We start from the raw sequence: 25,260 nt of genomic DNA, 5'->3' as shown, positions 1-25,260 counted from the left end.
TAAAGGCAAATCCGTGCCCTTTAAGAGACTGTAGGCTAGCGGAGAGGCAGACATGCAAACAGATAGGGCACCTCACCTCCCTACTGACATGCATGTTGTGTACTGCCTTAACCCCAGGGGGGGGCCATCCTCATAGTAAACTAGGAAATGAATGATACAACTTGGAGTTGCTTGGCAGTCCTACAAAAAATTACAAAACGGAAAGGGGTGGGTCCTGGGGGCATAAGTGACCAGGCACCCAGTTTCTCTGTGGGAGTGATGGAGCTTTCATAGGTCAGATGACACAGTACTGGAGACTAATGGGATGCAAAGAAGGAGAGCTTGTTCTAAGCATGAGCAAAAGCAAGATTACGAAAGAGAAGATAGTGTTCCATGTGTCTGGAGAGTAAAGCCCAAGGTGAGTAGTGACAAAAGATAAGCCGGATAATTAGGCAGAGATCCCATGGGGAGGATACAGAGAGTAACAGTTTTCTACTGGAGCAGGGAGTGAAGAGACCTGAAGTGCTTTGAATAAGGACATGACGTGATCAGATTTCTTTATTTGAGAAAAAATAATCCTTGGGTAACAAGGACAGACTCTATATTAAAGACAGGAGAACAGTGAACTCAGTATTGCAAGAATCTAAGTGAAAACAATGAGGGCCCAAACTAGGGTCAGGGGTGGGATTGGGGTAGGGGCAGTGAAGGGGGAGGAGGTAAGAGACCAAGAGCTATTGAGAAGGTGGAATCCTGGGAGCTGGTGTCTCACCGAACATGGTGGTGAGAGAGAAGAAAAGTTCTCCAGTGACTGCCCAGGCATGGGGCTTGGTTGCTGGATGAAATCTTTCTGAAAGAGAAAATGTAAGAAAGGGATCACGTTCCAAGGAAGAGATGAGAAGCTTCGTGTAAGACATGTTGAATTGGGAGGTGCCTGTGTTGGGCATCCACGTGGAAACGGTAAGATGACAGCTGGATGTTCAGATCGTTTCCTTTTCACTGACACAGAAAGATCCTTTCAGGATCTATAGCTCCCCTATATTTGTTATGTGGACACACATCAAAGGACCATTCAACCTGTGGAGGGAAGTGTGCCTGTCAGCTCGGCATCAGACTTCACCCACAGGGCAGGGAAGGACTGATGCTGGCCCTGAACTTAGGTGAGCAGAGTTTTCTCTCTTTAAGGCATCATCCCTTTGCTGTCAGGCTGCTTTTCTGGAGAATCCTGGCAGGACAGAGCAGGTGCCTTATCCGATCAGGAGGGCGCTTAGCTGGTGTCTTCATGCATGTGAAGAACACGAATGAAGTTGAATATGCATGCATTCAACTAAAAACATCCACTTAAGAAAAATAAAGCATTAGCTATCTTTCTATACTAGTATCAAAAAAATTTATTAATAATATGACTGGATAAATCTGTCTGATAGGCGTTCCATAAAAGTCATTAATGTCTCTCTATCATCCAAGAGATTTTAGAGAACAGAAGTTCAAATATCAAATGGCAAACAGACATAAACAACCACCCTCAGGCTTAACATGACTCAACATGGACAAATATATAAATACCAAAGTATGTAGTTTGAGGAAGGTGAGCTCAGAGAGTTACACAGGGAGGCAAAAATACAGAAAAACAGTCACCTCCCTTTTAAACCATCAAGGAAACCTTCACTGTACACAATATTTTAGCTGTGTGTAGAATGATGAGCTTGGATTTCTGGGGATAGCAGAAGTTTCTACATGGAAGAAATAGCCTGGAATGATTTGTAGGAAGGAGTGGGATAATTTGGTGATAGGAGAACTGCATCTGTTTTCTTGGGGAGAGATAATACACTGGATCTTGGAGGTAGGGAGTCGAGATCACAGATGAAACTTTCCCTGGGAAGCCATTTGGTTACTTCTCCTGCCATAATGTGTGCACTCAGCAACAGCAACCGCTACATTGCACCATGTTAGGAGCAGGTGCAAAACCATCTCCTATCCTGGCTTATTAGATAGAAGTGAATTTTTTTTTAAAGATTTTATTTATTTATTTGAGAGAGAGAATGAGACAGAGAGAGAGCACAGGAGAGGGGTTAGGGTCAGAGGGAGAAGCAGACTCCCTGCCGAGCAGGGAGCCCGATGCGGGACTCGATCCAGGGACTCCAGGATCATGACCTGAGCCGAAGGCAGTCGCTTAACCAACTGAGCCACCCAGGCGCCCCAGAAGTGAATTTTGATCATAGTTTTATTATGCATTCTTCCCAGCCTTAAGTTGAGTGTTGTTATTCCTATTGTTGTAAGTTTCCAATTTTCAAGTATCGTGACAATGTGCTTAAGCACGCATATTTTAGGAATTAAAAATAGATTTCTATTTCAGGTGAGAGAAATAAACTGCATGGGAAGAGGAACTCCTAAACAGCAAGGAAATTATTTCCATCCAAATATCCTGAGTGTTTAAAAAATAAAAAGAGACTAAAAGGAATCCAGAACATTTGCAATACTACAGTATTTCTGCCACGAAATGTTGGTGCAATGAGCACTTTTTTAACTGCAACCAAACCACCGTTACCACAGGTAACTGAGTGCAGAACAGGTTTTGCAAACTACAATTTATAAACAGAAATTTCCCAGGCTAGAATTCTTTTAATACTTGTAAATTTAATTATGATGTTTATTTTAAAACAATACCCCCAAAAAGGCAGTGATTTAAATTTTTTTAAAAGATTTTACTTATTTATTTGACAGAGAGAGACACAGTGAGAGAGGGAACATAAGCAGGGGGAGTGGGAGAGGGAGAAGCAGGCTTCCCGCCGAGAAGGGAACCCGATGCGGAGCTCGATCCCAGAACCCTGGGATCGTGACCTGAGCCAAAGCAGACGCTTAACGACTGAGCCACCAGGCGCCCCTGATTAAAATTTTTTAATGTACAAATCAGAAGGACAACATCAATCCCCATTTAGAATTGAGTACATTTTTAAGTCTTCCTCAGTCTGACCTGAGAGGGATTCATTTCTCATACTCCACTGTGTGCCAAATAATAATGAAAATAATAGCAATAACAAAACAATTATTATTGAGCACATATTATGTGTAAGGCATTGTTCTTAAGTGTTTTTCATGTGCGGGTTATCTAAACCCCACAAGTGTCTGTGAGGAGGTACCTTCCATGATGGAAAAAGTCAGCACTATCTACAGTTTCAGACCCTGAAAATTTCCAGGAAAGATTATTTAATGTGTTTTGAGTATTAGCAGGAAACAGGACACAGTCTAAAGAAACCAGTTCCATAATTCAGATATTCAAAAAGATTTTCAGAGTGTACTATAGGCTAGTCATATTAATTGGATTGTAAAAATATTTTAAGGAGGAGAGGAAAACTTGGCAGGCGGAGAATAAGGAAATTTTACAGCTGAGTTAGAGTTGGCCTAGAAGAAGACTCCACAGGAAAAAGGATATTGAAGGGAATGGGGAAAATCTGGTAGAGGATCGGGACCAATTTTTAAAGTAAAGCCCAGACAAAACATGTTCTCATAATTCTGTGTTTTGTCATTTTATAACTCGGGCTATTCACAAAGGCAGTGTGGTGCAGAAGAAAAGATTCTGCACAGACAGAGGATCCAAGGGGCTGAATATTCACCTTTGTTCTGCCATTTATTTGGTGTGTGACTTTACAAGCCACTCTTCTTCCTTGAGCTTTATTCCCTCAATCCTAAACTAAGGGCAATGATATGTAGGTATTGTTGTGAATATTAAACAGATAATATGTTTTCAAATATGTAAAATGCTATTGAAATGAACGATATTGGCTGTATTATTTTCAGGTTCAGTCACTGAACATTATTCTTCCTTTTTTTGATCTTTTGTCTTGTTGACATAACAAGGTATCTTGGCATCAGCTTAGAATTCAGTTATGCTAAGCTTTTGAAATTCTTAAGTAGAAAGGCAGTTAGATGACAGAAAGAGAAGGTGGTTTTGAGCCTGAGGCAAGACTGAATTCCTGAACTCTCACTTCAACGACTTATACACCAAGGTCATCAAGTCCTAAATCAATAGAATTTTTCAGCCAACCCTGCCCATCAACCATCATGGAAATCTACCCTTGCATAGCCTTAGGCAAAGGATGAGTGTGAATTTGGACTCAAATACAACCTAACTGGGGATAATGCCAAAGACCAGCTTAATAAATCTATATTGTGGTAAGAGAGAGTTTATTTTCTGATCCCAATATATAAATCTTGCAGGAGTTTAGGTGTACTGGTTATTCTGGTTAACTGCAGTTTACTCTATAGAGCGATCATAGGTCAATCTTCCTTCTCACCATCATGTCAAGGGGAACTCAGCTGCAACAGTGTCTCTGAGGTTTGGTATGGTACGATGGCGAGTAGGGGAAGCAGAGGTGGCAGGTCTGGGTCTCCTACTTACAGTGCTGATAGCTGGAGTCGGTAGAAAAATATGGCAAGTTGTACCAAAGGGAATGTAAGGCCAGAGCTGGGGTAACAGTAGAGAATCGTGCAATGTATCCATTGGGGGCAGAACAAATGCCTGAGCCAAGATCCAGAGGGAAATAGGACAGAGGAATGGAGCCAGTGAGGGTGGGACGTGACAGCTGGTAGGAAACCAGCCTAACAGAATTTGGGTTTGCTGTGCTGGCACTTAGAGTAGATTCATTAAAAGAGGCTACAATACAAAAGGGTGTAACTAGAGTGAAGACATATACGTATATATATTCCTTTTTCTAACACTTTTAATAAATACCTCTCTATATAAACATTCCAAGAAATAATTAATTATGAAATTATTGATAATGGGGACATCAGCATTAGGCACTCACAAAAACATCCCTATAACCACTACAGCCAGCCTACAGATATGATGCTGAACCTTAGGACTCTTATGGTCAGTTGAGTTTTCTAGTTGTTTGGATGGTGACCAGTCAAGAGAAAAAGGAACATTTTCAAAACTACCGACTTAGAAAAGTCAGTCATCAAACAATAAATAAAATATCAGTTCCAACAAAGGAAAATCATAAAGGCAGAGACAATAAGATATTAGGAGGAATGGTATTTATTCCAGTACTTGGGTAGAAAATCAACTAAAAACTTTGACCAGTGAAATACAATGAAAATCTGAGAAAAAGATAACTGACCCCTGGAGAATGGTTTACTAAACCTAGGAGGAAAGACAAAGTCAAGGTGAATTAACAGAATATTTGCTATTGATGCACCTTATAAATTTGATTGAGAATCTTGAAATTTTCATTGATAATTTGTATCCCCAAATTCTGATCATCTCCATAAGGTTACACACTAATGGAAAAATTTGACACTATGTTTTAAAACAATACTTCAAACGATAGCTTTTTAAAAATGCAATGGGAGACAGAAATTGAAAAGTGGATAAAAAGAAATAATGCTCACTTTCATAAATTCTGAGACTTATTCCTACCTACCCCTAGCCTAGGTACAATGAAAGGGGAATGATGAAGGCCTAGCGAGGTGAATGAGTTACATTCTCCAAGGGAGCATTGTTTGAGAGTTACTATGTGGAGGAGTTGGGCATTCAGGCAGAAATGACCACACTGTCAATGAAGGCAGAATCTTTCATTATTTATGTCAGAGGGTCTTGGTCTGTTATGGAAAAGGAATGGATGTTACATAGCTGACAGCAGCCCTTACCTTACCTTGAATCCATGACTTTGGATAATCTGGATGTCAATATTTTTCCTCCTAAAGGGAAAAAAAACAGAGTGACACTTTTCAAAGTATGCAGGAGAAAACTATACTGAATGTGGGTAACTCTTAGGATTTTTATGATAATATTGTAAAACAAAATTGATGACTTCCTTCTTCCTGGCGTCTATAAAAACTTACACCAAAATAGTAATAATGATATTACAAGGATGTGGAAATAATGTAATATGGCTGGATAAGAAAACTCAGATATTTATCAGCATGATTTTTTTCTCACTCATCATCCACCCCTCCAATCCCTCCCCCCAACTCTCCCCTTGCGTTTAGGCTCAGAGAAATGTACCCCTGTTTGCCCCATTGGGAGATTACAAAAACTTTGCTGGCAATCAAGTGAGACATCTCAATGTGAGCCTAAATTTTAAATAGAAAGTTTTAAGAGGCAGGCAAAAGTGGTCAGAGGAAAAAAAGAAAAGGAATTCTGTCTGCTCTCTGTGCCCTCCCCATAGAGATATGAGAAGGGAAGGCAGAAGAAAGGAGTGGAAGGGTTAGATATAAGTATGGGGAGCCCTATGCCTTGTGCCTTTCCTCAGGCAGAATGGAGAGTTGAGGATGGGCACCCCACAAACATAGTTATCTCTTCAAGTATCTTCTTTCTCCCTTTGTTCCCTTTAAGTCTGATGATCCACAAGTAGAGAACCTGCGCCTTTTGCTCTAGGGGAAGTCCAGGGAAACTGCAAGCTGCTCAGAAAAGAAAGCACCCCCCCCCCAATTCAGTTGGTGCAGACAGTAAACTGCAAATGTAGTTAGACAGTAGACTGGAGAGGGCTACAGAGAGGCCCCTTCCCCTAGTTTGGGTCTTAGAACTGGACAAAGGGGTTTCATATTGGAAGGATATGGCATGGGCATGGATATGGCATCGGCGCTAGAAATCTGTTGAGTCCACTGCTATATCTTGGCTGTCTCCTGCAGGAAGTCAAATTGGCTTCCCCAAACTATCTTTTTACATTTTGATGGATTGTGATTTACTACCTGGGTGGAGGATGTGGCAAGTCACACCAAGGAGAGAGGAGTGAGAAGTCCATACACAGTTTGCCACCATGACAGCAATGTAAGACGGGGACAGAAAGCAAACATCTTGAAAGGGCTGAGTTTAAAACCTGAAATGGCTTAAAAAAAAACAAACAACAACAACTTTAGCTTACCTAATGTGATAAGATCAATTTTCTACAACAGGTTAAAAAAAAATTGAAGGTGAGTTTCAAGTCAGAAAATAATTTAGTCTTTCAAGATGAAGAAAGTTTCATTTCTTGCACACTGTGAACTTTGTGCCTGCTCTAACAATAATGTTTCAAATATGCTCTTTTGAGGATCTCTGTCCCTCTCTCAAATATGCTCCTGGATAATTATTTGGCTGCCACTAAAGCAGCAATCTGAGTTGTATGGCAGCCAAGAAAATCTCAGATCCTATGTTTGCTAATTGGATATAACAATTCATGCTCAGGGGCAGCAAACAAAATGGGCTTTACTCTGCCAGAATTGTTTTGGCTTCCATTTTTTTTGGTTAGCCCCAATCCTTCATTCCAAGTTTTCTGAGCCCTAAAACTGCTTTCCTGGTGAATAGCAATTCTCTGCCCAGGTATAAGAAATGCTCATTCCACTGTATCTGGAGAGGTTAAGTCTTTCTGTGTGAGAAGATGAGGGTTGGCAGTTGGATAGAACTTTATGCTTCTCTGAAACTTGATCACTTTAGAATTAATAAGAGCAAATATTAGAATTAATTCACAAGCAAGTAGAAGTCATAAACACTAGATAATAATATTCAGGCATATGACCTTTCCATTTTAAGTGTCCTATAAATGTAAGTCATAAGTTGCAAATCAAATGACTAAGAGAAAAGTCAATGATTCTAGGTTTAAGTAATTAAAATTCAATGATATTTGGTTCTTAAATTATAAAAGAGAGACCCAAATGATGGTCTCTGCCTGATCTCTGCAGTGGATGCTCAGATTACTAAGAAATGTTTGGGAAAGGGGAAATCAATTAGATTGAATCTTTGTAAGATCTCTGATGATTTCAGTTTTTTTCCCCTCTATATGTAAAGTTTGAAGCAGAGAAAATGACCATGAAGAGGAAATTATTTTGGGCATTTAGAACTTTGCATAAGTCCAAGTTCTTTGACTTGAAGAGTTCTTATACTTTTCTTCAAAGGCATTAGGGTACAACAACTAACAAACTCAACTTTTATTTCTATTACTTTTTACAGTTTTTGTTTTTTTTTTTTTTTTAATTTACCATTCGATTTGATCTCTACAGCATGCCTTATTTTTTCCCATTTTAGAAAGGGACGTTTAGAATGTGAGTGGTTAAGTGAAATGCTAAAGTGTTATACTGACTTACTAGAAGCCAGAAGGAACTCCTGCCTTCTGGCCCAGAGCCCATTGATTCATTCTATTGCAAGCAACTGTTCCATGCCCCAGGGACACAGCAGGGAAGAAAACAAAATCCCTTACAAAGAAATGTAGTGTCAGTGGCCAGTGCTATAGAGAAAATAAGGCTAAGTAAGGGGCCTGGGGTGGGGATGGGAAATGCCTGACTGTGTGTGTGGGAAGTGGGGGTAGAAAGGGTAAAATTGCTCCTATTTCATGGGAAAAAGTCAAAGAAGGCCACATTGTTAAGGTGACATTTGTGACAACTGGGCAGAGATATGAAGGTGTTGGGGAGCAAGAATTTCCTATCCCCTTCAAGGTCCTTCTAGTTAGACTAAGAATCAAATTGACATGAAACAGATTAATAGAAGAAAATCAAATTTATTTTTGTACATATGGGAAGCCACACAGACATGGAAATTCTAAAGATAGTCAGGCAAAATGAGGTATATGTGTCATTCTGAACTAAGGAGAAGTGGGTAGGGATCTGGGACTTCAATGGGAAGGAATGCAATTCACAGGAAGATGAGAATGAGTAAATGTTTGGTAAATAAATGTTTGCTGGATCACAGAAACACTGGGACACAGAAGACTTTCATCAAAGAAGCCTTGGTAGGTTCCTCCCTGTCGACCATACCTAGTTCATAGAATTATGTAGTTATCTATGGTGATAACTCTCTTCCTGGAGCAGGTCCTCTATCTAAATCTTTAGGCAGTTGTGAAGGAGCTAAAGAGCTTTTCCTAAATCTGCTGGGGTTTGATTGCTTTTCAACTCAAAATAATCTTCCTACCAAAGTGGCCCATCTTGGAGTGGCCTGCCTTGGGCCCCAACAAAGGAAATTTGGGAATGTATCACATGTGGAGATCAAATGTGGGGGAAGAGAAGTATTGGCCAGGGGTGGGCCAAAATCTATCCAATGAAGTTTTATTGGAACACATCCATGCTCAGTGGTTAACATATTGTCTATGGCTGCTCCTGTACTACATTGGCAGGGTTGAATAGTTGTGACTGAGGCCATATGTGGCCCATAAAACTGAAAATATTTGCTATCTGGCCCTTAGGAAAAGTTTGCTCACCACTGGTTTATGCAGAGGGAACAGCAAATACAAAGTCCTAAGGCACAAGTGTGCTTAGTGTATTCGAAGAGTAAAGAAAGCAAGTGTGGCTATGGTGGAGTGAACAAGAGAGAGAGACGACAAGAGGACAGAAGGAGAGTAGGGAGCAGATCTTGCAGGGCTTTTCTAGGCCTTTCTAAAGGATTTTGGGCTTTACTTAGAGAGGGACAGGAAACCACTGGAGGTGACTGAGTATAGAACTGACATAAACTGATCTACCTTTTAAATTGTTCACTCTTTTTAGAATAGATGAGAGTAGATTAGTCTGGTATATAGTCCAATGATCCAGATGAAAAATGGTGCTAGCTTGGAATAAGGCACGAGAAATGGAAGTTGTGAGAATATGTCAAATTCTGAGTATATTATAAAGATTGAGCTGATGCGATTTGCTGATGAACTTGAAATAGAGGTGTGCATTTGTGTTGGGGGGTGGTGTGTGTGTGGGGAGACAGTAAGAGAGAGGGTGGTACAAGTTTACTTGTGTGGGCCTGAACATCTAAAGGATAGGAATGCCATTAACATATAAAAGGCAGACTGTGGGAGATGTAAGGTATAGTTTACTATGGGAAGTGAAGAATTCAGTACGGACATTAAATTTAAGTGTCCTTTGAATATCTAAGTGGAGATGTCAAAGAGGCACATATGCAGCACATCGGGGGTTCAGGAGAAAGGTTGGAAACAGACATATACATTTAGGAGTCATCAATGTTGAGATAACATTTAAGTCCCAAGAACAGAATAAAATCACCTAAAGAGTGGCTATTGACAACACAAGAGAATGATTTGAATAGCGACCATTTAATTTCAATATACGTGACAGGTTTCACACCTTCAACACTTTGCTTCGGTAGGTATCTGTACACCTATTTTACACATGTGGAAATGAAAACTGTAGTGTTAAATGACTTGTCTGATGCCACCTAGCTAGTGACAGAATCCAGATATGCCTGCCTCGGTGGCCTGAGCTGTCCCTTTTCTGTCATGACATAAGAAATAGAAAACCAAAAGACTGAACATTGGCCCTGCATGTTTAAATAAAGAGGCAGTCGAATTACCCAAGTGGGTTGCACATGAACTCTGCTCAAAGTTTCAACTGCAGGAAGATGCCTCTTTAAGGAAACCGCTAGACTGGTGAACCATGATAATAATATCATGGAACTTCCTCCTCAATTTCCTGAATTGAACAAACTCTCTCGTCATGAATAAGCAGAACATGTCTAGTTTATGAGCAGATTAAGAGGCAGCCACTGAAGAGGAATTCATGCATCGATGTCATGCACATTTTAAGGCAAAATAAGATTATGGAGGTTAGATGCTCGTACAGGACACTGGACAGATCCTTTATTAAATGAGAAGAAACAAACCTCCTGCCTGAAAACCAGGTATGAATTATGTGAAACAGCACAGAGACAGAGAATATTACTTAGCAACAGATGTGACTCCTCCCCCCCATCCCAATGTCATTACATCCTTATAGTGTGGCATTTACCCTCACAAATGTATTAGCCCTAAGTGAAGGTGTTTTGGTTGACTGGTAGTCTCAAACTACTCTGTTTCCACTGGCTTCTCAAAAGTACAGTCACTCCGGCTGCTAGAAAACAATGCGGAGCCACAAAACACCTGGTATCCTTTTCTTCATACACGCCTGGGCTGAAAGAAATCATCACTTATTTTTCACTGCAAGAATCAAAAGAGGAACATCACATCATGCTGAAAAGTAAATAGGAACTAACCTGTCAGCAAATGTGAGAACCTCCACTTACCCCAATTGTAAAGCCACACCTTGAAGTTACACCCTCATCGTGGTTATAAGGAAACAAAGGAAGGGAAACTTCATTTGGGGCCTGTTGAACAAGATTAAGTCTTGGTGGAAATATTTGGGTCATATTGGTCTGGATGAAACCTAGTGGGAATAGCCAGAAGTATGGAAAGAATCACAGGGAATTGAGTAATCCCAGTGTCTTTTCTCCTCCACCCCATGTTTCCCAAACCCCAGCTTTGCTTCTAGGGAAGCCCATTCTCTGGGGCAAGGTGCCACGAAGATGGGAGAGTGTTGCTATGGAGAGTTTAAAATGATATATGGTGGTAAGCCTCAGGAGAATGAAAAGATGAGTTCAGCATTGGTTCTTAACCATTCTTTTTAGGGATTTTGCACCCTTATAACTATAATGCCATCTTATCGAGTGCCACAACCAAGTTTTACCATCTTTATATTCCCTGAAACACCCAGCAAAATACCTGTCACACTGTGGGCACAGAGCAATGTTTCTGGAAGGGAATAGTAATGATCACCCTGTTGGTAGATAAGCATAAGTGCCAGGATTCAGATTCTTGATCTTCTGTTTTGGAAATCGCACCGGTACTGCACTCTCCTTTTGGTATTTCCTTGCTTTATAGACTGTAGTCATTTTGTGTCCTCAGCATCTCCGGATGTATTTCTGGACCAGGAACAAACTGGAACTAAACTACTGAGGTATACATAGTCACATTCCTCGTCCCTCCCTTGTGAAGAATAGTCTGTGCTTCTGGGCTATTCACACCTTTTCTTTCTGATTAGATGAGAATACTAGCTTCAGAGAGAAGAGGGTAGACAGTGCTACATAAGAAAGTATATGGAAAAGAACCATCTGGGAGGTTTGAGGAGGGGGAATTTGGAAGGACTGAGTAAGCCATCCAACAAAGGCTGGGCTTTCTAAGGAGCCCAGGACTCTTTCTAAGAATCAGGGTATTGGAAAAACTGTCCAGGGTATTGGAAAAACTGTCATGAGGTAGGGAAGAGTGAGATGGGGTGTGTGTGGGGGGGAGGTTATAAATAGGTGAAGAGAATTCTGAGGAAGTTGTCTTATGCTAAGTGTTATATCTTCTTTCAGAAAGTATCCAAATTATTATCCAATTCTTTGGGAACTTGGTGTGTTATTTTGCTGAGAATAAAAAGGCTCCGTTTTATTTGGGGTATAGTCAATATCTTTTACACTGACTTTACTAATGTTTTGGTTTACTAACATGTTAGTAGGTTACTGAATAGAGATATATCATTAAAAATTGCATGCCCAAAGGAACTTAGTTTGTGCCATTGGTCTTAGGACCAGATAGAGTGCAGTGGCCACTGGAGGTAGATTTGAGACTGTGGGTGTGTGAAAATAGAATAATAGAGTAACGTAAAAATAACAGATGACCATGAGGCCATAGGTTACCTAAAAGTTGAAGATGGTTGGCCCAGAGCTGGGGGAAGTAGATACAGTAGTCCCCTTTACCCACAGGGGATGTGTTCTAAGACCCCCAGTGGGTGCCTGAAACCAGGGATATTACCAAACCCTATATATATATGTATATATATACTATGCTTTTTCCTATACAAAAAAACCTATAATAAAGTTTAATTTATAAAAAAGTCTCTTACAGTAAGAGACTAATAATAATAACTAACAATAAACTAGAACAATGATAACAGGACACTATAATAAAACTTATGTGAATGTGGTCTATCAAAATTTCTTACTGTACTCTACTCACCCTTCTTCTTGTGATGATGTGGGATGATAAAATACTTGTGTGACGAGGTGAAGTGAGGTGAATGATGTAGGCATTGTGATGTATCCTTAGGCTACTATTGACCTTCCTATGCTAAGTCAGGAAGATCGTCTGCTTCATACTGTGGTTGACCACGGGTGACTGAAACCACTGATAAGGGGTGACTATTGTACTATAGCTGTAGGTTTGTGGACACATTGTTGTTTAGACTAAGTGTATGGTGTTGGCTAAAAACATAGTCAAGGAATCCATTCTGAGTTTAAATCTAGATACCTGGTCCTATTTTGAGGAACTCCATCCCAGGTTGAGACTGTGCTTACCCATCTAGATAAAACCTCTGAGAGTTAGTATCCCTTGCATGTTTTCACTGTTAGTACTATTCTCTTGACTCTGATAGGTCCTTGGAGAGAGGACTGCTTCTATTATCCTTACTTTAAGGTTTTTGTTTTGATCCTTTTTGATTTCTCAGGTGGTATTCCTTTTTTTTAAGATTTTATTTTGTTTATCTGAGAGAGGGAGAGAGGGAGAGTGAGAGAAAGAGAGTGAGCGAGCGAGTGAGAGAGAGAGCATAAGTATGGGGAGGGGCAGAGGGAGAGGGAGAGGGAGAAGCAGACCCCTCACTGATCTGGGAGCCCAACGCGGGGCTGGATCCCAGGACCCTGAGATCATGACCTGAGCCAAAGGCAGACATCCAACCGACTGAGCCACCCAGGTGCCCCGGGTGGTATTCTTTAAGGTTGACCAGAAAGAAAGGAAAGTCAGAATCTGAAAGTTCTATAGCCAAATAACTAAGAGATGTGACATGGCTCTATGTCCAGCTCAGAGCCTGAGATGGAAGGCCCTGTTACGCCAGTCAGCTGCAGATGACACTGTCTCTTTGGGCTGCCAGGTCAAGCAACACTGTCTGAGGGAAAAAGTGTTCAGTTTTCTGTTGGTATGTAGCACTTAGTTATTGACCTGGTGCTGAGTAGTGTTTAATTAAAAAAAAAAAAAAAAGTGTGGCTTGGCAATTCCCTCAGAATCACACTTGGTATGTATGCTTGATCTCTGCTAAGGGAATACTTTTTAGAAGTATTATGATATACAGTTTATTCTCTTTTTTGGTGTGCGTTGCAGGTATTGGAGGGGGCATGGGGAGGATTCAAGCAGGGTGGAACAGAAGGAAGCAATGGGTTGGGGGAAGGAACAAAATACTAACTTTAACTGCTTTTCAAAGCTTATTCAGTCACTACGGTGTATTAACCATGAGTAATGGCATAAAGTAAAATGAAGTACAAACTTTGATGCTAGCTCTTCAGTCCACAAACCAAATTATAAGGAGTTATTTGAGAAGAAGAGCTGAACTTCTGGTAAAAGTTTAGCAAAATTCTCAAAATGTTTACAGTAGTATTTAAATCCTAAAATAAAATACTGAAATTGAAAATACTATGAGTATTATTCCTTATCTCAAATATTGTGCCATTGTAGAAATAGCATTTGAAATATATGAGAATTTATTGAGGAACTCCTGATTGCCCAGTGTCTTGGTTTTAAGAATTTGACAATATTTTTCACTCATATTATATTAATGCCTCATATTTTACACTTAAGAGTTCATTTGGTTTAATTAGTTTTGTTTTGCACTTCTGGAATTTTCTCTTCACTTGAACTTACTGGTCTTTATCTAGACATTTTTATATATAGTTTAATGATAGTCGTACAAATAATATTAAATAGTGATGGGGTTATCTATGGAATAATAAAAGCTCACTAAAATCTGCCTAATTTGTTTTTCTAGAAAAGCCAGAGCTTGACAAAGAGCACAATGTAGTGGATTCTGCTTGTTCTCAGACATGGCTTGTTTATTTAGCAGATGATATTTGTCCAGTCTACTCAGGTACAAATGGTAATAAAATTATCCAGGATTCATAAATGTGGAAATTAAATTGCAACACCACTCTTTGAAGTGCTCAGGACAAAACTCCGAGGCATCATCCTTGTCTCTTCCTTTCCCCCCCATACTGTCAGCAAATCCTCTTGGCTCTAGCATTAAAATACAATCCAGGGGGATGCCTGGGTGGCTCAGTTGGTTAAGCATCTGCCTTCAGCTCAGGTCATGATCAAGTCCTGCATCAGGCTCCTTGCTCAGTGGGGAGCCTACTTCTCCCTCTGCCTGTTGCTCCCCCTGCTTGTGCTCTCTTTCTCTCTCTCTCTCTGACAAACACATAAATACAAATCTTAAGAAAAATACAATCCAGGATCTGACCCATTCTCACCACAGCCACTACTTTTAACCATTCCACTGTAAACCATCAACTCCTTGCTGGATTATTGTAGCATCTTCTTAACTATAGGGAGAACTGTGAGCAGAAGGTAAAGTTATCAGTGAAAGATGGCTAGAGTATGTCTACATTCCTTTATATTGGGGGCAGGTTGTGTCTAAATTTCTGTCAGAATATTTTGACTCTAAGAACCAGAAACCCATTCAAACTCATTTATACAAAGAAGGAAAGAAAGTTTTATATATAGTTTAATGATAGTTGTACAAATAATATTAAATAGTGATGGGGTTATCTATGGAATAATGAAAGCTCACTAAAATCTGCCTAATTTGTTTTTCTAGAAAACAAATATTTCATAAGGAATAAGGACTGGGAAAATGGAAGATCAGGAATGGGGCCTCTGCTCTCCACTTCTCTATAGAGTCACTTCTCTGTAGGCTGTGTGTCTGCTTCGTTCTACCATGTGCCATCTAAGTATGGGCATACTTAGCTTCAGTCCTGCTCCACATGACTTCCTAGTCAGACTGATTAGCATTGTCTGATTCAACTCCAAATTCCCAGAAGAAGATGATCTCTTGGCTTGGCTTACTTCAGATGTCTGCCTCAATCTGTTTGGACCAGAATACATGATTATCTGGTCAAAACACCTGGCCCAGCAATTTAGCACTTAGCAACTTTAGGGGACCCATTCAGAAAAGGGGGTCTGAACTAGGCAAGCTAACTAATTAATATCTCTCCTGCAATTTATGAATAATTTAAATTCAATATTCTGTTAAATGGTGTAGTGAATCAATTATTGTCACACATACATCCTTTGGGATTCAATAAATTGAAATGAAGTGGATATGAATAAATGCTAGCAGGTAAGGTAGATTTGGTCTACTTCCAGAAAGTTTTTGTTGGTAACATAATTTCTCATTAAAATATTTATTTTCAGTGTTTATTTTATTCCTCTTGATCAGCATCCAGCGGCCAATCACAGAGCTTTCATTAGCCTGGTAGCCTTTAAACAAGGCAATGAGGAGTGGCAGATTCTGGAATATTATGAATCTTTGGTCTTTGGCTTTCCATGCTGAGTAATTTAACGAGGTGCCTTTCTTTTTCCATGTCGATTTTTCTTTCTTTTTTTCTTTTTCTTTTCATTGTATCAGTTGAGTATTGTTTTGAGCTGTCTTGAATCAGCTAAATGTAATATAACTATTTATAATTTGTCAGTGGTATATACTATTGTATCATCATCTCCTGGTCAATTCTTCCAGCAGGTAAGAAAGAATTCCATTTGAGGGAATGTTGCTTGCCCAAAGGCAGAAGCCACTGAATTGTTTGGAGTCAACACACTGATTCATTCATTAAAACAAACAAACAAAAATAAATCTTTGTTGAGAGATTATTAAGGTAAAACTTTCTCTGTGCTAAACTTCAAAATGCATAATATAAATTCAAATTTTAATCATTTTATTCTTCAGTTAAAATTTAATTAATTTTAATTTGATTCTTAAATTTCATATTTTATTTTCTTCTTTTTTCTATCTTAATTTTTTTTTTAAGATTTTATTTATTTATTTGACAGAGACAGAGACAGAGACAGCGAGAGCAGGAACACAAGCAGGGGGAGTGGGGAGAGGGAGAAGCAGACTTCCCGCTGAGCAGGGAGCCTGATGTGGAACTCGATTCCAGGACTCTGGGATCATGACCTGAGCCAAAGGCAGCCGCTTAACGACTGAGCCACCCAGGCGCCCTCTATCTTAATTTTAAAAGTCAATTGACCAATTGAAACTGACTTACAAGAAAAACTGTGAGTTTGAGGATCCATTATTTTATTTTTGCTATCATAAGGTAAATATTTTGGGGCATTGTTGTTTTTTACCTAACAGAATTCTGGATATGTCCTGGTCTCCTTGAGCTTGGAGAGGATGGATTGCAAGTTCACAAAGCTAACCTCCACTAGCCGGTATGCTCCACATTCATCTTAAATGTTATGTGTCCTCTATGAACTGAAGTTTTAGGAATGCCAGGATGAATTCACAATCTGATAAGAGGGATGAGGCATGAAAATCAAAACAAAAATGATAAAGTAAAAAATGGGGGACTGGCTTAAATTGGTGATCACTTGAACTCCCTTTCACCTCAAGGACCCTGATAGTAGGATGGAAACACTGACATTTTTGAGTATCAACACAGTGCAAACTTTACATTTGTTTCTAGTTTTTCCTCACAAAACCCTAAGAAGAAGGGAGTATGAATTTCATTTTACATATGAGGAATCTGACCCTTAGAAAAGTAAGGAATTTGCTCAACATTGAACCTTATCACCAAGGCCTGGACTGAAATCCATGTCTGGCAGACAGCAGAGCCTAGGATTTTTCCACTGCACCACAAGTCCTCTCGGCAAGAAGCTGTCCCTTCTCCGAAGAGTTTTATAAATTTATCTCCGACTTAGATGAAAGGGTGGATCAAAAAATTATGTGGGGAAATGATCTCTTTTGCAATTTTCCTCTGTGGGAGGTTTTGGTATTTTTAAAAAGCTCTCCAGGTACTTTCGATAGCCTCCCCACCTACCTTCCGATGCCCTTCCTCCTCTTCACCTGGTCAACTCCTATTCATTTGGTTTGAATGGTGTGTATCACCACATCTAAGTCTTCTCTGGCTGGTTAAATTACTCTCTTTAGTCCTTGTGAAAGATTCCATCACTGAAATCATCATATTGTTGTACGATTTCTTTTTATGTGAGGTTTGCCCCCTTTAGGCTGTGGTGAGCTTGTCGAAAGCAAGTATTGCATTTTTGTGTCTTGTTACCTAGCGCAATGACTCAAACTCAAAATGTGCTTCAGAGAACTAAATTAGCAAACAAAAACTTCAGAGCCGTTTGGAAATAGCTTAAGAAAACCCCCAAACTTGTTTTACTGTCCGTTGTACCCAGTGAATTAACGGTTTCAATAAATATAAGCAACAAAACAATTTTACAGGTTCCAAGTGTCAGACACCGTCCCTAGATGCGGAAGCTCCAGAGAGAACTACATTCCCCAAAATCCCTAAGCACCTCTCGTAGTTGGTTTGCTGAATATTCTTAAACGCCTGTCACATCAACTAATAGCGTGCCGAGAATTTCCCTGAACGGGGTAGGAGGCGGCCAATCACAAAAAAAGAGGGCGGTGCTTCTGATTTCGGGTCAGGAAACCCTTTGTATCTCTTCCTTGTCTCTTCGCAGGACGGTCAGAGACGAAGTTATTAACGTTACCGAGAGAGTGTCCTCCCTTCCCACCTCCACCCTACGAATTAGAATTAGTCTTTATGCACTTACATCCTTCCTTACGTTTTCCCCAGTTTCCACATCCTTTCCAATCAAATGCCTCTTGCTTCCCATCTACCTTTCTTTCTTGAACATACTCTCTGGAAGGGTACCCCTAAGCATGAATCTCTGCCGTTTCAAACTTGAGCCAGACATTTGTCTCTACCTCCAAGCGAGGTTGTGCCAGTGAAGAACGTAAAAGTCTGAGCAAGCACTTCATCCATCCCTCTCCTCCCTTCGCAAGAGTGGAGAAGCTATTGGGGATTTACTTACTGGATAATCAGCATAACAAGGCGGATTGTAGGTTCTGAAAATGAGTGGCAGTGCGGTGTTTACTTCCACCTTTGCTCCCGCCTCCATCCCCACCCACCTTAGCGGGCGGACTGAATCCAGGGGTGGTGTGTCACTGGCCCGGGCAGACACCCAGCCTTCGACCGGCTCCCCTCTGGCAGCCGATTCCATTCCAGCAGCTACCTGCCATGGCCACGCTTTAATCTGACCAACAGTAACAGATTTAGGAAATAATCCCCCCCCACCGCCTCCCCCCGGCTTATCTCCTTTCTTTTTCTAGTACCTAAGTCTGTCATCCTTTTACCACAGACATAACCGTTGTCTAGAAGCTCTTTTTCAAAAATCAGATCCAAAACAATCCAAAACAAAGCCCATCAGTAAAGCAATATTGCAGCCAGCAGCCAGGAACGTGTACCTCGGTAAAGGGTGAGAGCCTAAACCCCCGCTTTAATGACCGAATTTAAAGTAAAGGCTTCCTGCTGCTCGTTAGTCAACATTTTTACTATCTCAGCTGCCAAAGAAGCAGCTGCATACTCTGTCCTGGCGACTGGGGTGGGAGAAATTTAGCCACGGTCTGGGATTTTCGCAGAGGGTAATTTAAGCCCCAGCTCCACTCCCGCGGAGGGGGCACGCGGGGGGGGGGGTTGAAATGCGAGGCGCATGCGCATGCTCAGCAGCCCCGCTCCGCGGAGGCCCAGCTGCCGCCACCGCCGCGGCCGGCGCTGTAACCGCGGCTGCCGCTGCTGCTCGGGGCGGGCGTTGGTGTCGTGTGCCGAGGCGCCCTGTCAGGCGAGAGGGAGCGGCGGGGCGGGAGCCTGGGGGGCGGCGGCGGCGGCGGCGGCGGCGCCTGAGGAAGGCAGCGGGGGCTCTGAAGGAGCGAGGGCGGGCTGGTCCAGAGGCAGAGGAGCGAGGCGGAGAGCGCGGGGACCCGCCCCGGGCGCCCTGCGTGCGATGCCGGGCGGGCAGCGGCGCTGAGCGGCGGGGAGGCCGAGCGGCGGCCGCGGACGGAGGGCCAGCGACCCCCGGGAGGAGGAGGAGGAGGCAGCGCAGGAGCGGGAGGAAGCGCCGAGGGACTGCGGGGCCGGGGCGGGCGAGGAGCGGCGGGGCCGCGGGCCATGGACGCGGCGGCGGCGGCGGGGGCGAGCCGGGGCGGCGGCGCGGCGCAGAGTCAGCCCGCGGCCAGGTGAGGCTGGGCAGTGCGGGCTCCGGGCGCCGCCGCCACTGCTGTGCCGCCGGGCCGCGGAGCGAGGCGGCGGCGGCGGTGGCTGAAGCGGCGCCACAGCAGCCGCGGCGAGCGGCGACGGCCTCGGAAGAAGAGGGGTCGCCGCCCGGGGTTCTGGTGGCCGCTGCTCTCTCGTCGTCGCAGTATTTCCTGTTTGGATTATCTTGTGCTTCTCCCCAGCTGCCTCCTTCCCCTCACACTCCCACCCTGTCCCACTCCTCCGTGTCCTCGGTGGAAGCTGCCCTCGGCCCGGGCTCGTTTCCCGCGCCGGGGGACGCCCCTTGCCTCCCCTCGCGGGTTGCGGGGGAGCCCCGCCGAGACCATGAGGAAATTCAACATCAGGAAGGTGCTGGACGGCCTGACCGCCGGCTCGTCCTCGGCCTCGCAGCAGCAGCAGCAACAGCAGCACCCGGCTGGGAACCGGGAGCCCGAGATCCAGGAAACGCTCCAGTCCGAGCACTTTCAGCTCTGCAAGGTGAAGGGAGCGCGCAGCCCCGCGAAAATTGGGGTCGTTTTAGGGGGCGGCTCGGGCTTTTCATGGGAGTGCGAGGGAATAGGACGCCACTAATAATTATATCTCGCTCGAATGAAGGGTTCGCTCCTCCTCAAGCAAACATTTGCTTAGTGGGTTATTTTGGAGATTGACATCATCTTACTCCTTTTGGGTTTTTTTTTTTTCTTCCCCTTTTCACATGCAGCAGTCATTTCAAGGTTGCTTCTAACGTATTTTACCGTATTCTTAATTAGTATTCTTTAATTAGTATTCTTAATAACCTTAGAGCCTTTATATTCAAACATTTTAATGTAATTCACCAACTTCGAAGTTTCCTTTGGAAACAGTGTCTAATGAATATTGTTCACCAAAAAGCCAGACCTGTTCAACTGGATATTTGCTTGTCACCTTTCCCTTAAAATGTGGTAAGAAGCTTAAAATACGAAATCACAGGGTCCTTTTTATCATTATGTTTGATTAAAAAGTTGGTACTGTGATTTTTGTCCATTAATGGCACCATTCCTATAGCGGTCTGTAATTCGGAAAGAATGATGCAGCGAATTAATTCACTGGCTGCTCAGTGAGAAATACAAACTTGTCTTGATATTAATACCTGCCATAAAATACCGTGTGTTCATATGTCAGCTTCTTAAAAATGTCTAAATACACATTTTTGTCTTAATGCCCTAAAATTAAGGGTTTAATAGCAAAATGCAAAAATATATGTTGTATCATTCTGTTACAATTGCAAAATTTGGGGATAGATGTTTGATAATTGCCTACTGAATCTTCGACAAAACTAATTGTAGGACAGCTTTCTTTTTTTTTTTAAGCAGTACTTGGCATTTAGCATCCAAATAAAGTAACAAAGTTATCACACTTGAAATAAAGCATGAATTGCATTTTTACATTAATTTACAGAATTTTTGAGTACCGCAAACTTTAGTATTTTGGTCTCAGACATGATAGTATAGAATGTTAATAAGAAATTTTCTTCTATAGAATATCAGTATTGTGGAAAGACAGAAATTAAAGTGTAACATTGGGAGATATATATGTATCTATATACACACACACACTTTTGATTTCAGATTCTTTTTGAATAAGTTTTGTTAATGTAGATTTCATAGGTTTTTTTTTTTTTAAGGCAGTAAGTGCGTGTGTATGTGTTCTGTATCACTTATAATTGGTTCTAGATTCTAATGCCTCTATTGACTTTTCTGTTTTTAAATTCCGCTTGCTGCCTTGGTTGCTGTGATGTCATTTGCCCATCCCTAGACTGTTCGCCATGGATTTCCCTATCAACCTTCAGCCTTGGCCTTTGATCCTGTACAGAAGATCCTGGCAGTCGGAACTCAGACTGGTGCTTTAAGGCTGTATCCTTTCATTTAAGTTTTCTTTTTTTTTTTTTCCACTTTTTCTGTATTTTCTCCATTCTTTCTATACTGCTGATTAGTTGTTTTTTCTGTTTTAATTCCAAAGAAATGGTGTGATCAGGTATATATATTGTGAAATCATGTGGTGTTGGCTTTTCTCTTGATTATGCATCTATTCATGCTAAATGTTGCTGGGGTGTTTCTCATCTCTAGGTTTATAGTAGCTAAATATGTATCCACATACAGTTCTAAAGTTTTGCTGTAGTAACTACTGTCTTTGCAAGGAGCTAGAAGTTTCTAAGGGGTAATCTATCTGCTTATATATATACCAGGGGTATTTTGAATGGAATATGCTTTGGAATGAGGTTTAAAAGCAATTAGCATAGGACACACCTTAATTGCTTTTTAAAAATATTGTGCATTGGTAGATATTGAATTTATGATCTATCATTCTAATGAATTAGAGGTTAAATTTGATTTGGTTGTTTCTGACTTGCCCATTGACAAAAAACATTTGAAGACAGATCCTGTAAATTAATTACATATAAATAGTTATGAAGGGTTAATAGTTCTAGAAGTTTTAGAGCCATTTTGTTAGTATAATGCAGATGGATAAGTATATTCTCTTAGTGTTTTCTCTTTTGTACCTACATTTGTTATGTATATGTAAAAACTGTTAAGTTAGCTGTATTCTGAGGCATTAATATAAGGAGAATTATTTTTCCTGACTGCATGAACTATAATAGTTTTGTCATAGCATAGCATAGTTTTTCCAAATACCTATTCATTTTTCAAGATCAGTTTTTTAGTCTGAACAGTGGAGACTACTTCTCACTTTTATACTATTGAGCTTGAAATAAAATTGTTTGCTTTTATCATGAAATTTAACCATACTTAACTAAAATACCTTTATTTTTAAACTTAAACATGAGACTTTTAAAAGCAAATGCTTTGTTCATCTTTAGGATATTTGCTTCCGCATATTAAAGTAATGTGTTTGTAAATAAAAAAAAATCACTAGATGATCACAATAGAATTACTATTGTCAAAAAAATAAAGAGAAGGAAGGAACTTTATCCCTCACATTTTAAATTTATCTGGCTCCTGAGAAGAGAGGAGGGGAACCTGCATTTTAGTTAAACATGTGCCTTGATTTTTCTTATAATCTTTTAAAATCTTTATTTCAAAAAGTGCTGTATATGGTATCAGGATATGCCTCAAGTTTCACTTATGATTAGTGTGTTATCTTTCAAAATACTTATAAAACTTTTCAGATGGGCCGTTGATATGTATTGAGTGAAGTCTACATTCAGTGTAAATACCAGTAGTGCACACATTCCTTTTAAAATGGTAAAATCTGACCAGGCTAGTTCTGAATCTGTGAATTTCTAAGAGTATGTCTGAAGGGCTCTTGCCCAAATATCTACATATTTGAGACTAGAATATTTTTGGCTGCAGGTGTTCAGTTGTTTTTATTCCTAAACCCAGTGATCATTACCTTCTAGTTTAGGGTTCCTATTTTAGTCTCATGAAGATGGGACAAAAGTTTAATTTTGTCAGTGTGGGTACTAGGTATTCAACAAAACTCCATGTAGTGACAAGAATAGTGCATTGTTGGATCTAGATGGACTGTTTGGAACTAAAAGCAGATTTTTTTTTTTTGTTCCCCACAAAAAAAAAATATCACTGGATTAAAAGAAAAGAAAAAAAAGAGTTAATTATTTTTAGATTTTGCTTTTCTTTTAAATGGGTTCAACTTTTACTGTTGCCTCAGTGTAGTCTCAATTTTCCAATGGTATATTAACTTTTTTCTTTTAACAGCAAGTCTGCCCTTTTTATTTTTAATACGAGTGAGTACCACCAGTGAGTCCAATTTTATAAAACCAAATATGTTTCTTAGACAAGACTGTTACCCTTAATGCATTTGAGTAATTATGCAAGTTGACACAAAGGAGTTAAAATATAGGCCTGATTCTAATTGCCAAATAAAAGTAAGGATTGGGTGTCCAAAATTCTCACTTGTACATGACTTGCTTATGCGTTGCTTATACGTTTTAATAGCTAAACACTAAATGACAGTGAACCTGTAATTATAGTTTACAGTTATACTCTAATTTTTTTTTTGAATTTTAGAATCTCTCTTACTGTATTTAGAATGAAGTCAGGAAAACTGTTTACCAAACATGTTTCTACTTTTTAATGAGATTTGTGTGAACATTCCAGAGTGATAAATTGGTTTCCCTACCAGTAATACCAGCTAGTTATTTCTTCTGTTAGGTTTAGGTATCAGATAAGCTAATGAGCTTTATTTATTGCAGCTTTGATTTCTTGAAAATGACTAAGACCTTTTTATTTTTACTTAATTTCCACGTATGTAATTTAAGATCTATGTTTTTCTGTTTTGTTACTTTCAAAGCTAAATTAAAATTAATAATTTCTAATTTCAAAGCTCTATATTGGCTTAACATGCAGACTTATTACAGGTATATTCTGTTGCTCTTGCTCTTTTATATTTTTTGCTATTTCAGTTGGTTTCTTTCAGTCCTTTTCTTTATTTTTCTTTATTTTCTTCTCATATTAGGCTCTTATAGCCTAAAAAAGTGTCTTTGGAACAGAAATATACTTGTAGATAAAGTGTTTTCTTTCCTTTGATCGTGGAGCAGAAAGTAGATGTTTTCAGAAGTAGGATTGGGCTATTTAGAATTTGCATTACATGTCTAATCTGACTAATAGAATGTCTTCCTGAATGTTAGACTATATTAAATCTACTTTGAGGTATTAAAAAAACTAGATGAGAAAGTTACATCTGATAGCTAATGTTTGCAGACAAGAATTAGTGAAAATCTGAATTTTTAAATAATCTTCTAACCAGTAATGAGGCAAGATAAATTTAATGTTTCCTGCATTAATGTATAGCAAGTGAATGATACTATAAAAATGCTTTATGTTCAATCTTCTTGGCTTCTGGAAAGAATGTGAGGTTGGAATGTATTTACTGATGGGAAGCAGGAAAACATAATTTTATATACTAAGTCATATAGCAGTGATGTGATTTAATTATCTTAATTCTCTTCTTTTTGTCATGTAGAAATAGGTATAATTTGATTCTTATGATTAATCCAGGGTTGAAAATTATTGGGATAAAATATCTAATTATCTATTTTCATATCAATATCTAGAAAGGGAAAAAAGTTTTTAGCTGAAGAATGAAGGCATTTCTAGTAATGTTATTGTTGTCCTTATCTAGACTTCTGGTTTACTAGTATAATTTTGAATTACTGTAACCATGGACTACCCTGATCTTTGTAATGTATTTTTGTCTAAATACAATGAAGTCATTTTGTGTGTGACTATTTCAAGGACTAAGCAGAAAAATGAAACTTCAAATTTATTGAATTTAAAAAAAAATTGTATGAATGTTTGTTATAATTATCAACATTATTTAAAAACCATTTATTGTCTTCTTGACTTGTGGAAGATAGAGTAAAATAGGCGACCTCTGATAAGGCTTGGATTGTCTTTTTTATTTATTTGAAGGCATGGATTGTCTTTTAAACTGCAGTGTAATGTTGCTGAATGCAGGCTCACAAGTTGATTTTTGTATGTAGGAGT

General features: G+C 40.1%; 1 protein-coding gene and 1 long non-coding RNA gene across 7 annotated transcripts in view; one reads left to right on the top strand and one right to left on the bottom strand.

Annotated features, from left to right (window-relative positions):
- Positions 1–606: 606 nt before the first annotated feature.
- Positions 607–19,551, bottom strand: LOC144379037 (uncharacterized). The gene is made up of 3 exons (XR_013441061.1): positions 18,540–19,551; positions 5,634–5,679; positions 607–826 (listed from the first exon to the last, which is right to left on the bottom strand). It is a non-coding gene; the product is annotated as an uncharacterized LOC144379037 (long non-coding RNA).
- Positions 19,549–25,260, top strand: part of STXBP5 (syntaxin binding protein 5) — a 182,029-nt gene continuing 176,317 nt past the window's right edge. For all 6 annotated transcript variants that reach the window (XR_013441060.1, XM_078054605.1, XM_078054602.1 and 3 more), the window contains exons 1-2: positions 19,549–20,254; positions 21,551–21,648. Coding sequence is in view for 5 of the 6 variants with exons in the window: in XM_078054605.1 (XP_077910731.1) it covers positions 20,102–20,254; positions 21,551–21,648 (251 nt within the window). In the remaining variant the exon portion in view is untranslated. The remainder of the gene's footprint in view (positions 20,255–21,550; positions 21,649–25,260) is intronic.

Source organism: Halichoerus grypus, chromosome 9 (assembly GCF_964656455.1).
Source record: "Halichoerus grypus chromosome 9, mHalGry1.hap1.1, whole genome shotgun sequence".
NCBI classification, from domain to species: Eukaryota; Metazoa; Chordata; class Mammalia; order Carnivora; family Phocidae; genus Halichoerus; species Halichoerus grypus.
Note: the sequence above shows the minus strand (reverse complement) of the source record. Positions and strands in the feature narration are given on the sequence as shown.